Genomic DNA, 12,799 nt, shown 5'->3' on the forward strand with positions numbered 1-12,799 from the left:
TCCGGCCCTCTTGGTTTATCTGGGCCGCAGGGTCTGCTAGTGCTCGGACTGCCTGCGCCATTCGTCCCACACTCCGCCTGTCTTGGTCCCGCCACAGCCACGGGATTCCTCTCCACCCTGGTGCCTGCCTCCGCCCCTCCTACTGGTCTGGATGTATGTTTATTTTTTATTTCCTTGATGTCAGACCCCCTTGCTGTTCGATTCTCTGTCAGTTCTGGTTGTGCAAGGATGGCGCAGTCTATGCCGCCATCTTGGTTCTCTCTTCACAGAGTTTTTAAATTTTTTTATTATTAGCCATGACTAGTGTGGCTCAGTTGGTTGGGCCTTTTCCTTGCAACGTGAAAGGTGCCCGGTTAGATTCCCAGTCAGGGTATATGTCTAGGTTATAGATTTGGTCCCTGGTTGGGACACATGTAAGAGGGAACTGAGCGATGTTTTTCTCTCACATCAGTGTTTCTCTTCCTTTTTTTCTCCTTCCCTTCCCCTCTCTTAAATAACTAACTAAATAAATGAATATTTAAAAGAAGAAATAACTTTCTTTAAAAATTATGTTTATTACTCATTGCTTTCCTCTGACATAAAGGAATTGTTCAGTTCTACGTATGTCCATGATAATTTGCTTTTGATATATTTCTTTTTTATGGTATAGCTCTTAAATATGAATTACCTTTGCTAGTAAATTCAGATCCTACATTGCAGAATCTATGTCTAATTCACCTTTCTGGCCTCCCTAGCCCTTGAAGAGTGACATGCACATAGTCAGGTCTCAAGAAATTCAGGTTAACAGCTGATAACTGCAAACTCAATGTGGTGGGGAGGGTTGGTGTTACCGGCTTCTATTTCCAAACAGCATGTCACATGTTGCAGTGTGTGCATTTCAACACCCATTCTGCAGCACCAGCTGGGCACCCTACAATAATCCCACAAGGTGCCCTGACTTCAGCAGCTACCAACCTTGCTGCTAATGCCTCATATTGAGGAACTTTGAGAAAAATGAAATATCTTGCCCTCCTTCTGACTGGCTATAAATTGGGGGGCTCCCATACTGCCCTTCGGATCTGGTAATTCACTAAATCAACTAACAGAACTCAAGAAAATATTCTATTTATGATTACAGTTTTGTTATAAAGAATACAACTCAGGAAAAGCCAAATGGAAAAGATGCTAAGGACAAAGTTGTAGGGGCAGAGCAGGCAAGTGCACAGCTTTTCACACCTTCTCCCAGCACCATCTCTCCCGACACAGCCACGTGTTCCTCATCCTGAAAGCTCCAGGAGCCTCATTGTTTTAAGGGTTTTATACAGGCTTTTATTACACAGGCATGGTTGATTAAATTGTTGACCATGTGATTGAATTCAAGCTCCAGTCCTTCTCTCATCTCCAAAGGTTGGTCAGAGGCTGAGGCTAAAAATTTCAACCCTTTAATCACGTGGCTGGCTTGTTATGAGTAAGCAAAGGCAATCCTCTCACACAGAAAATTCTGAGAGCTTCAGGAGCACTGTGCTAGGAGTGGGGACAAAGGCCAAATGTAGATGTTTGTATGAAAAATAATATAATAATTAATAAATAATAATACAAGAATAAGCTGTGTTTCATGTGCTCACCACAACTGTAAACCTACATTTGTCCCTCCATGTATGTATATATTTATGCCATCTGGTGAATAGGGAAGAAAATTTGGTTGGCAGTCATAGCCCTGCTACCAACCTTGCTGCTAATGCCTCATATTGAGGAACTTTGAGAAAAATGACATGTCTTGCCCTCAAAACTTGCTAATGACTCAAGAATATAAATTCAATAAATGAAAATTACCTATATTTTAAATGATGTTTGATAAACTGGAAAATGTCTTAAAACAGCATGCAAATATTCAGGTTCGGTTTCAGGATTAAAAAGAATATGTCAACAATTTCAAAACAATTTTTGCTAAGGCATCAACATATGTATGTTCTGGGATATTCAGCAAAGGTTTAGCACTTATAAATGGGCTTTAATTCTGGAGAAAGTCTCCCTCTCTCTTCAACAGCACTTCTCTTTCCGCATACAGAAGAGCCATCACTCAAGGGCTACAGAAACATGAAGGTCAAATATTCCACATCTCCAAGTGGCAGGAACATTGAAATATTCAGCTCAGACCTTGCTAATTCCAGAGCTTCCATCCTGCCATTCTCCCCAAAGCAAGAACCAGAAAACATTCTATCGTAACAACAAGAAAAGAAGGGTATGAGGAAACAGAATCTTCAAAATGTGTATGCATTCTCATGCCTGTGTGTGTGTGTGTTTATATGTATGCATTTGGGAGAGCACATATGAAAGAGTAGATAGGTTTCAACTACATCAAAGAGGTAAAAGAGGCAATGCATGGGACATCACCATTGTGAAATTTATGAGAAGGAACTCACCAACAAGCTGCACAAGCTTTCACATCCAAAGCCATCATGCTTCATTGAAAATATTTAATAAATGAAAAAGTATATTTGAATTGACTGAGATATTTTACTTGCTTGACAGAAAAAAAAAAAACTGTTAAAGCTTGAAGGTTTCATCTGCTCTGTTCCGGATTCATTTACATTTACTAAGATGGAAGTTATATATAGCTTTCCTTCATTTCTTTATTTTCTTCTTACTGTTGTTCAATTATAGTTGTCCCAGTTTTTCCCCATTGCTTTCCCCTGCCTCTCCACCCCTGGCTTCCATAATCCCCACCCTGTTGTCCATAACCATGGGTCATTTATACATGTTATTTAACTAGGCCCTTCCCTTTCTTTCCTCCCTTATTCCCCTCCCCCATGGTCACGGTCAATTTGTTTCTTGTTTTCATGTCACTGGTTCTATTTTGCTCCTTTGGTGTTTTGTTGAGTAGGTTCCTCTTATAGGTGAGATCATATGGTATTTGTCTTTCACCGCTGGGCATGTTTCACTTAGCATAATGCTCTCCAATTCCATCCATGCTGTCACAAAGGGTAGGAGTTCCTTCTTTCTTTCTGCTGCATAGAATTCCATTGTGTAAATGTACCACAGCTTTTTGATCCACTCATTTACTGATGGGCACTTAGGCTGTTTCCAGCACTTGGCTATTGTAAATAATGCTGCTGTGAACATTGGGGTGCATAGATCCTTTTGGATTGGTGTTTCAGGATTCTTAGGGTATAATCCTAGCAGTGGAATTGCCAGGTCAAAAGGCAGTTCCATTTTTAGTTTTTTGAGGAAATTCCATACTGTTTTCCACAGTGGCTGCACCAGTCTGCATTCCCACCAACAGTGTACTAGGGTTACCTTTTCTCCACATCCTCACCAGCGTGAGTTTGTTGATATGTTTATGATGGTCATTCCGACTTGTATGAAGTGGTACCTCATTGTGGTTTTAATATGCATACCTCTCTGATGGCTAGTGATGCTGAGCGTCCTTTCATGTGTCTCTGGTCCCTCTGTATGCCCTCCTTAGAGAAGTGTCTATTCAGATCCTTTGCCCATTTTTTAATTGGATTGTTTGTCTTCCTGTCTTCCTGTGAATGAGTTCTTTATATGTTTTTGAGCTCAAACCCTTGTCTGAAGTATTGTTAGCAAATATGTTTTCCCATACTGTTGGTTCTCTTTTCATTTTGATGATGTTTTCTTTAGCCGTGCTGAAGCTTTTTAATTTGATGTAGTCCCATTTGTTTATTCTTTCCTTTATGTCCCTTGCCCTAGAGGATGTATTGGCAAAAATATTGCTGCATGGAATATCTGAAATTTTTCTGCATATGTTCTCCTTTAAGACTTTTATGGTGTCATGACCTGTATTGCAGTCTTCTATCCACCTTCAGTTTATTCTGGTATATGGTATAAGTTGGTGATCTAGTTTCATTTTTTTGCATGCACCATTCCAGATCTCCCAGCACCATTTTAAAAAGGCTATTTTTACTCCATTTTATGCTTCTGCCCCCTTTGTCAAATATTAATTGACCATAGAAACATGGGTTTATTTCTGGACTCTCTATTCTGTTCCATTGGTCTATGTGTCTGTTATCATGCTAATACTTTCCTTCATTTCTACCTGAAAAAATGTATTGGGTCATTACAAAACTCAGTAACCATCCCATTATTAGATAAAGTAGGTCTTGTCTCTTCGTTTTTTAAGAATCTAATGAAAGCCAATAACCTCTTCTCCAAAAATATAAAATTCATGAAAACATAATTTTAGGTGGATCACAGACATGCTACAGGCTTAGGTATTCCTCAGACAGAGGGAGGAGTATACAAATACGGTCTCCCCAATCTCCTCACGCTCGGGCAGACGCCGTTGGAGGGGGACACTGGAGAGCGGAGCTGCCCTTCCCTCACCAGAGAAACTAGTGCAAGATCCATGTTGTCCTTTGGACCACACAGAAATATCTTTTTCTAAATAGAATAGTCTAATTTGCCACATTTTAAATATTATAAGAGTATATTTCCATGTCAAATCCTTAAAGCTTTACTTAGTACTAAGAGAAAAACAAATATAAAGAGGTATACATAAATTTGACACCTCTATCCTTACAACTTCATCAGGCTATTTACATTTTAAAGTTAAAAATACAGGATTCTATATATGTAAATAATTTTTCCTTTGTGATAAGACTCATACCCTTAATTTAAACAGTAAGAAATATAAAAACATGCACTTTTGATGATCCCCATATATTTATCTCTTTAACAATTAGTGATTTCCCAATTTCAGGTAAATTCCCACACTCCTTAACTTTGAGTTAATAATAAGGCCTAATAATATTTGTTTCTAATAAGGATCTCAAGTGATGGATTAGTTACAAACTGACATTAATTTGAACTCTTAGAATGAAACCCTTGGTTCATGTATATTAAATCAATATATATCTGTATTTACTTCGGGGCTTACTGAAAAATTCAAACTGCAAGTAGCTTCACAGACCCACTGAGTCAGCCTCTAAGGTACAGAGTCTGGAATCAGCCTTTTCAGGAAGCTCCCAATACTATTCTAATTCGCACCAAAGTTTGAGTCCTCCTTCACTGGAGATTCCATTTAGCCCTGTGATTTCACGATTTTGGTTTGTGACTAATCGGGCTAAGTTTTAGTTGGTAGACCACATAACTCCCTGCCAAACTTTCTGCACCAAATATAGCAAAGTTGACAGATGCCCAAGCGGCAGTGGTCTTTGTGTGTGCCCATCCTAAAAGCAGCTGGGCCCACGCAGCCTTCGCCTCAGCTGTCTGGAACTAAGCAGCAGGTGCTGGGATGGCCAGCTGTTCTCACGAGGCAAGCCTGGCAGCTCTGCTTGCCCAGGTCTCGAATTTTCCTTGGGTGGCCTTGCTTTTGTGGGTGGTCCAGCTCAACTCTAATCCTAGTGAGTGTGCATTCCAAAGCTGAAATACCCGAGCTGGAGCCTACAAAGAGCACGTATGCGTTTTATGTTTATAAATATGTGTTCTCATATTGGATTGAATGACCACTTAAAGTCACTTCCAACCTTAAATTCTACGTGTATGTGTGTTCATGTCTAATTATTATGCAAATGTTCCCATATGTGAGTTTTAATTGCAGATAAAGATGGGCATGGTCCAACTGTCTCTATTCTCTCTCAACCCTCTTCAATTTTTAAAAACTTAAACCTGTTTTTAAGAACAGAACTAAAAAAGCAGAACTTAAATACCACCAAAATACTACCAGACTAAAATAACTGCATGTAACCAAACCCAGAGAAAAGAAATTTTGCAACAATACGCTGTCCATGTGCAAAGGACATAAAAATTTATAAAAATTTAGAAGGATAAAGGAAATATATTTCTTTGCAAGACTCTAAGGGAATGTTATGGCTTTAAATTACTATTTTCATTTTTCTTCTTTTATAATATAGGTAGCAAAATAATATATAACAATTTAATACTATTTTTAATTTGTAAAATTACTACAGAAGTAGGTTTAAATTTAAAAGTTGCTTTAGTACATTTTATTTGTATATTATTTACATTTGTATTATTTTCATAGTTCATAAGATATGATAAAAATACTTAATTTTTTGAAGGAGGACATCAGATTTATATACCAGCCTACTCCAACAGAAATGTCTGGGACAAAAGACTAAAAGTTGTAGTCTTTTAGTCTTTAAGTCCACTTAAATGTCAAGCCCAAGAACTTCATCTCATTTCGAGGAAATTAAGAGAGAACTCCTGCTAGGCAAAATTTGGCATAAGTGGCTGAGATCTCTAGGGCCTCCTGTTGGATGTTCCAGGTTTTACCTGTTTGTTATTCTGGGCACAGCAAACTTCCCAAGTCTCTAAGGCTCTCAGTCCCCTCATCTACTCCACATATGGATTCTTGGTTTGCAGAAATTATCTGAAAACTAGTTACCAAAAGTGTAAACATAAATGAATATTTTTTATTGTGGTAAAAAACATGGCATAAGGTCTATCTCTTAATAAATGTTTTGTATGATACAAATTGTTAACTATAAACACAGCTTGTACAGCAGATCTCTAGAATTTTCCCATCTTGAATGACTGAAAATCTAAACCCATTGAACAGCAATTTATTTCCCCCTCTCCTGAATCTCTGGTAAACACCATTCTACTTTCTGTTTCTATAAGTTTGACTCTTTTAGATACCTCGTATAAGTGAAATCATGCAGTATTTGTTCTTCTGTGACTAGTTTTTTTCACTTAGCATAATGTCTTTAAGGTCCATCCATGTTGTACAATATGACAGAATCTCCTTTTTATGGCTGAATAATATGCCATTGTATGTATATACCACATTTTCTTCATCCATTTATCTATTGAAAGCTAATCTGTTTATCTTTGTCCATTCATCTGTTGAAGTAGCCACCAACTACTTTTCTTCGTTTCCAGGGGTCCCCAGGTGTCCAAGCCATTTTGGTCTGTCAGCACTCTGCATGAGTCCAAACAGAAATCATTCCCTTGGGCAGTCTTCTGAGAAGCTGGAATGCCTGAACCATGCTCCATGCTTCGTTTTCACCCTAATGAAACAGCTGTGGCCGCTGACCAGTATTCTCTTTCAGCACTGAACAGTGCAGCCTTAGGAGAGGAATGGACGTAGGTAAAACATTTTCTTATCCATTTCAATGCACCTGTTCCAAGTTGTGTGTTCTCTTGTGGTACTGTAACTTCTTAACTAGGTCTATAATCCTCATGAAAGCATCTTGGTTCATGGGCCATTGTGAAGCCAGCATTTGTATGGGGGAACAAGGGCTGGGACTTCCTATTTTGCCATCTTCTCCAACATGAAGAAATATTAGGGCACTATCCTTATTAATATGTGTTCAATTAATTAATTTTTGATAATCTCAAGAAGCATAAAAGTCTGAAGAAAAGCATTGATTTTAAGATTTTATTCAACAGGTGAGGGAATGGGGGTTCTAGGAGAATTGCTAGGGAGGAAGCCCCCTATGGATATCCCTACATGTACAGTTAGTGGTCCATCTGCCCATAAAGCCAGCCTTAGTGTACTCCTATCTTTTGTGACATGTTCTCCAATATCCTACCACCCTGACGCTAACTAGGGACTAAGGCTTTTGTGAGAGATGATGTAACAGAAAGACTAATGGCATAGGCTCTGCAACCAACAGTTTAGGTTCATGTCCTAGTTTTGCTATTTTCTAGTCATTTATATTTAGACATTCAATTAAGGCTTTAACTCCACTGTGCCTCACTTTTCTTATTTGTTATCATTACAGTGATAAAATTACAACAAAAGAACTTTGGTGGTAATGAGTGCTAAAAGTATCAATATTTATAAATCATTCAGAATATTGCCTAGTACATGTGTTTATATAGCTATAAACTATTACTGTTATTTATAAAAATAGCTTCTTAAAAAACCTTCTACAATATCAAAATTAAATGCCATAAATAACCTTCAAACAGAAAATCAACACTGAGAGGAAATATTTACAACATAAGTAATAGATGAAGAACTTTTACAAATCAGTAGAAAGCAAAAAAAACATGAAAGAAAATTGAATTACATGAACAGGCAGATCCCAAAAGAATTATAAAAATGCAACTTTTAAGGAAGCATATGAAATATGTTAAAATTCACTAATATATCATAATAATAACCCTAAAATTAAAATAAAAATGAAATTCTATTTCTCTATGATGTTGGCAAAAACAAAGAAGGTTGACATTCAGCACTAACAAGGGATTAAATATTCTCAAACAAAATGCATAAATGAAATCTCTGGGAACATTTTACAGAAAATTTATCAAAGCACAAAAGTATTTATTAATGTTTAAAATATTCTTAACTATTAAACAAGAAATTTCATCTCTACAAATTCCTCCAGAAATGCTTAAAGTGTCCTTTAAGTATTTGAAAAATATGTGGAAGCGTATTTGCTGCAGCATGCTTCTAACAGAGAATGTTTGGCAATAAACTAACATTTGATTATCAGTTAAAGCCAATACATTATGCTCCAGTTGTACTATGGACTGTTAAGCAGCTGTTTTATAATCACATCACACAACATAAATTCATTAAAGAAAATTTACCAATGTGCATCAGACTGTTAATTTTGGTTACATCTTGTTACCTGTAAGGAATGGAAATATTTTAGTCTTTGACACATTGTACATTACATACTCTATTTTAAACTTTTTACTGGGTGTATTTTAACTTTAAAAAAAATAGCATATTTCAATGCAAAATGAATTATGTTGCATTATCAATCAATCAGTAGCAAGGTACAAAAGAGTATATGTAGCATCATTCCTAAGGTATAAAAGGGTCAGTAAAATACACACCAAATGTTGGTATTTATCACTCCTAGGTAGTGGGACAACAAGTGATTTTTATATTTCCTCTTACTTTATACTCTGTAATTTTTTCTAATTGACTAAAATAAACTTTTATTATTTTCATATTTAGAAAAAATAACTTAATGTTCTTTTAAAAACTTTAGTGTTCCCAAAATCATGATTGAAGAAAAGAAAGCATACAACTCTGATGTGAGCCTTAGAGTGAAAACAGAAATATTCTTCCATCTTTTTGTCCACTTTGTAGGCCTGCGTTTCTGCTGTACATATGTCCTCATCTGTTTAATGAACCCAAAACACAGAATATTAGAGGCAGCAACATAGCAACCTATGTGGCTTATAGAGCCTATATACAGCAACATAGCAACATATATAACTTAATAACTGACAAAATATTTTAAAACATCTATTAATCATAAAGGGCTAGGATTTAGAAAATGTGTTATAGTAAAGTCTCCACAAACCTAATAAAATAAACCTGTTGAAAATCAATCTTTAAAATTTATATTAAATAAATTGAACTGTACTGTTGAGCCAATGTATACCTGTCCTTTTTGTTCACTTAAAAATATTAGCCTCTAAAATTATGTAGCTTTTTTTACCTTTCAACTTTCTTTTAGATTTTCTTTTCTATTGCACTTGGCCGAAAACCTCTGAAATTATGTCAGAATTGTAGCTTTTGGAGGTAAAGTCTCAAATGACCAAATGGATCAAATCAAATTTAATATGATGTGATTTTAAAGAAGCCAAAATACTAAATTTTGAAAATTGATGTTTATTCTGGAAATATTAACTAAATATTTTGAAAAAATTACTAAGGAAGCAAACTTTTTTCTTTGTACAGCTTTGTTACATTTGGCAGTAATTTTTAAAATCATTTCCTATAACCATATTCAATTTAATGAATATATATCCAAAAATTGTACCATAGTGACATGGGTGGGAATAGTACTGCTTATTAAAATTAAAATTCATAAATGGGTTATTCTCAATTATCCACATAGCAAGAAATTTGAAATTCAGAGAGAAATAGAATTTCATATTAACAATAGCTTGGAGCCTACATTTTTTTCTAAGCTTAACACAAGCAGTCCAACTTACTGATTAAAGTTTTATACCATTTTTCTGGAGCTCACACATGAGGGAAAAGTAAAACAGAGAGAGAGAGAGAGAGAGAGAGAGAGAGACTATACAATCCATACTCCTAAAAGGGAAAATGGTTAACACCACAGTCATAATCAAGGACTCCCCATATAGTTAAGAATAAAGAAAAATCTCTATGTAAATAAGTTATACAAAGTGAGATTCTGAGACTGTGATCTCTCTCTATGTTCTTGACATCAAAGGCATTAATTATTTCCCCAGCCAGTGTGGCTCAGTTGGTTGGAGCATCCTCCCATAACTGAAATGTTTTGGGTTTGTTTCTTGATCAGGACATGCCCCCTCCCATCCAGGTGCATATGGAAAGGAACCAATTGATGTTTTTCTCTTATGTCACTGTCTCTCTCTCTCTCCCTTCCTCTGTCTCTAAAAAAGCAATGAAAAAAGTCTTCAGGTGAGGATAAAAATACAGTAATTATTGTGAAAATCCAAAGCCCTTACCAAAAAAAGAAACTGAATCTGTTCTGCTTGGAAGATAGAAACGCCATAGCTTAGAGTCTGAAGCAATAATGTTCTAGCTCTCATGCATCCATAGTGTTGAAAGAGGCAAACCCTATCTTTTCCAAAAAGACTGGCCCTCTTCCCCATGCTGATATCAACATGGCTTGAAAAGAGAATGAATTAAATTAGGTTAGATTAAATTAAATTAAGTGGTATCACCTTTTTTGGGGGGGGCATCAGAAAAAGAAAATGAGTGTGATAGAAAGAGAAAAGATACAAAGCCTAAAGTATAGATTATTTCCCAAAGCTCTACTAATTTTAAAATTAAATTATGTATATAGTCCTGCCCTATAGTGTTTTTCTTATGCATTTTAATATGTATAAGAATCATCTAATTCGTGTAAAATACAGATTTGCAAACTCATCCCAGAAGAGGCTATTACTGGTTCACTTTGAAAAGCATTGCTGGACTTTCGGTCAAAATAAAGGTGTAGGTAAACATAGCTCACCTCCTTAAACAACCACATCAAAATTACAACTAAACTACAGAACAACCATCATTCAGAACTATCAGAAATGGAACTGAATGGAAGCCTTACAACTAAGGAATTAAAGAAGAAATCAACTATGAAGTTAAAGAAAAAAACACATCCAGACTGGTAGAAGGCACAGAAATGTGGAATTGGCTGATCCCATACCCATGTGTGGTGGATAAAAATCAGGAGGAATACCTCAGGAGTAAGGGGTCCCAACCCCACAGTAGGCTCTCTGGCCCTGGGTTCAAGTGCCAGGAAGATAAGTCCCCATAAATCATGACTGTAAAAACAAGTGGGGATTGAGACTGTGGAAGACAGGAACTGCTAGAGTCTCAGGAAGTTCCTCTTACAGGGCTCACACACACACTTATTTGGACTCACTTCTTCTGAACTCCAGCACTGGGGCAGCAGCTAGAAAAGCGCCAGAGACATACAGGGAGGAACTGAATTGTTTGGCATCAGGGCAAGTGCTGGGAGTGGGGGGGGGCAGCTTTCTCCCAGACAGAAGTGCTGGCAGAGGCCATTGTTCCTTTTCTGAGCCCTCCCCCAGAGAGCCACAGAGCTGGCAGTTTGGTGCTATATATGAGACTCCATCAACATGGCTCTTGCTGTTTTCCCAATCCTGGTGATTCCTGAGGCCCCATCCACCTTTCAGGCCCACCCAAGCTGTTTCCAGTGGCTTTTCCATATGAATGGCTTGTCTTGGCCCATTCTACAGTTTTCCTAAATTCTCTCAAATAAGTAGCATCTGGTTTCAGCAACCGCCGTACTTCTTGCCAAGTTGCCCCAGGCCTGGCACTAGCAGCAGTGGACTTGGTTCATAGCTTGGACTCTCCTGAGCTCTTCCAAGCCCTGTACAAGTATCAGCCTTCTGCAGATTGCTTTGTAGTTAATGCCGTGTGACCCCAGACAAAACCTAGGCAGTGACCGACCTTGGACATGCCAACAGCAATCATGGCTCAACTTCAAAAGGAGGGTGTACACAGGCCACACAGTGGGTACACCTAGAGTATCCAGATTGAGTAATAGGGGATGCTGTGCCACTGCACCCTACAGGACACCTACTATAGGAAGTTGCTCTAAGGAGCCTCTGGGACCACTTCAAGTTACCAATGTTTACATCATAGGAGTGTGGAAGGAGAAGAGAAAGAGCAATAAATTGGAAACCTATTTGAAAAATAATGAAAGAAAACTTCCCTAATTTGGTGAAGGAAATAGACATGCAAATACAGGAAGTACAGAGAATCCCAAACAAAATGGACCCAAAGAGGCCCACATCAAGACACATCATAATTAAAATGCCAAATGTTAAATACAAAGAGAGAATTTTAAAACAAGCAAGAGAAAAACAATTACCTACAAGGGAGCCCCCAGTAGACTGTCAGATGATTTCTCAAAAGATACTTTGTGGGCTAAAATGGACTAGCAACAAATATTCAAAGTGATGAAAAGCAAGGACCTACAACCAAGATTACTCTACCCAGCAAAGCTATCATTTAGAATCCAAGGACAGATAAAGAGCCTCCCAAATAAAAAGCTAAAGGAGTTAATCATCACCAAACCAGTACTATATGAAATGCTAAAGATTATTCTTAAGAAGAAGAAAAAATGAACAATAATATGTCAATAAACACATATCTATCAACAATTGAGCCCTGGCTGGTGTTGCTCAGTGGATTGCAAAGCAAAGAGTCACCGGTTCGATTCCCAGTGAGGGCACATGTCTGGGTTGTGGGCTGGGTCCCTGGTAGAGGGTATGCAGGGGGCAGCCACATATCGATGTTTCTCTCCCTTTCTTTCTCCTTCCTTTCCCCTCTATCTAAAAATAAATAAATAAAATATTTATAAAAAAACAATTGAATCTAAAAAACAAAATAAACAAACATGCAGAA

General features: G+C 37.2%; 1 protein-coding gene across 1 annotated transcript in view; it reads left to right on the plus strand.

Annotated features, from left to right (window-relative positions):
- LOC112307160 (uncharacterized) overlaps positions 1-12,799 on the plus strand; it is a 748,094-nt gene that overhangs the window by 614,034 nt on the left and 121,261 nt on the right. Inside the window, exon 9 of the mRNA XM_071219332.1 lies at positions 6,844-7,051. Coding sequence (XP_071075433.1) covers positions 6,844-7,019 — 176 coding nt within the window. The 3' untranslated portion in view covers positions 7,020-7,051. The remainder of the gene's footprint in view (positions 1-6,843; positions 7,052-12,799) is intronic.

This window comes from Desmodus rotundus, chromosome 1 (genome assembly GCF_022682495.2).
Source record: "Desmodus rotundus isolate HL8 chromosome 1, HLdesRot8A.1, whole genome shotgun sequence".
NCBI lineage: Eukaryota > Metazoa > Chordata > Mammalia > Chiroptera > Phyllostomidae > Desmodus > Desmodus rotundus.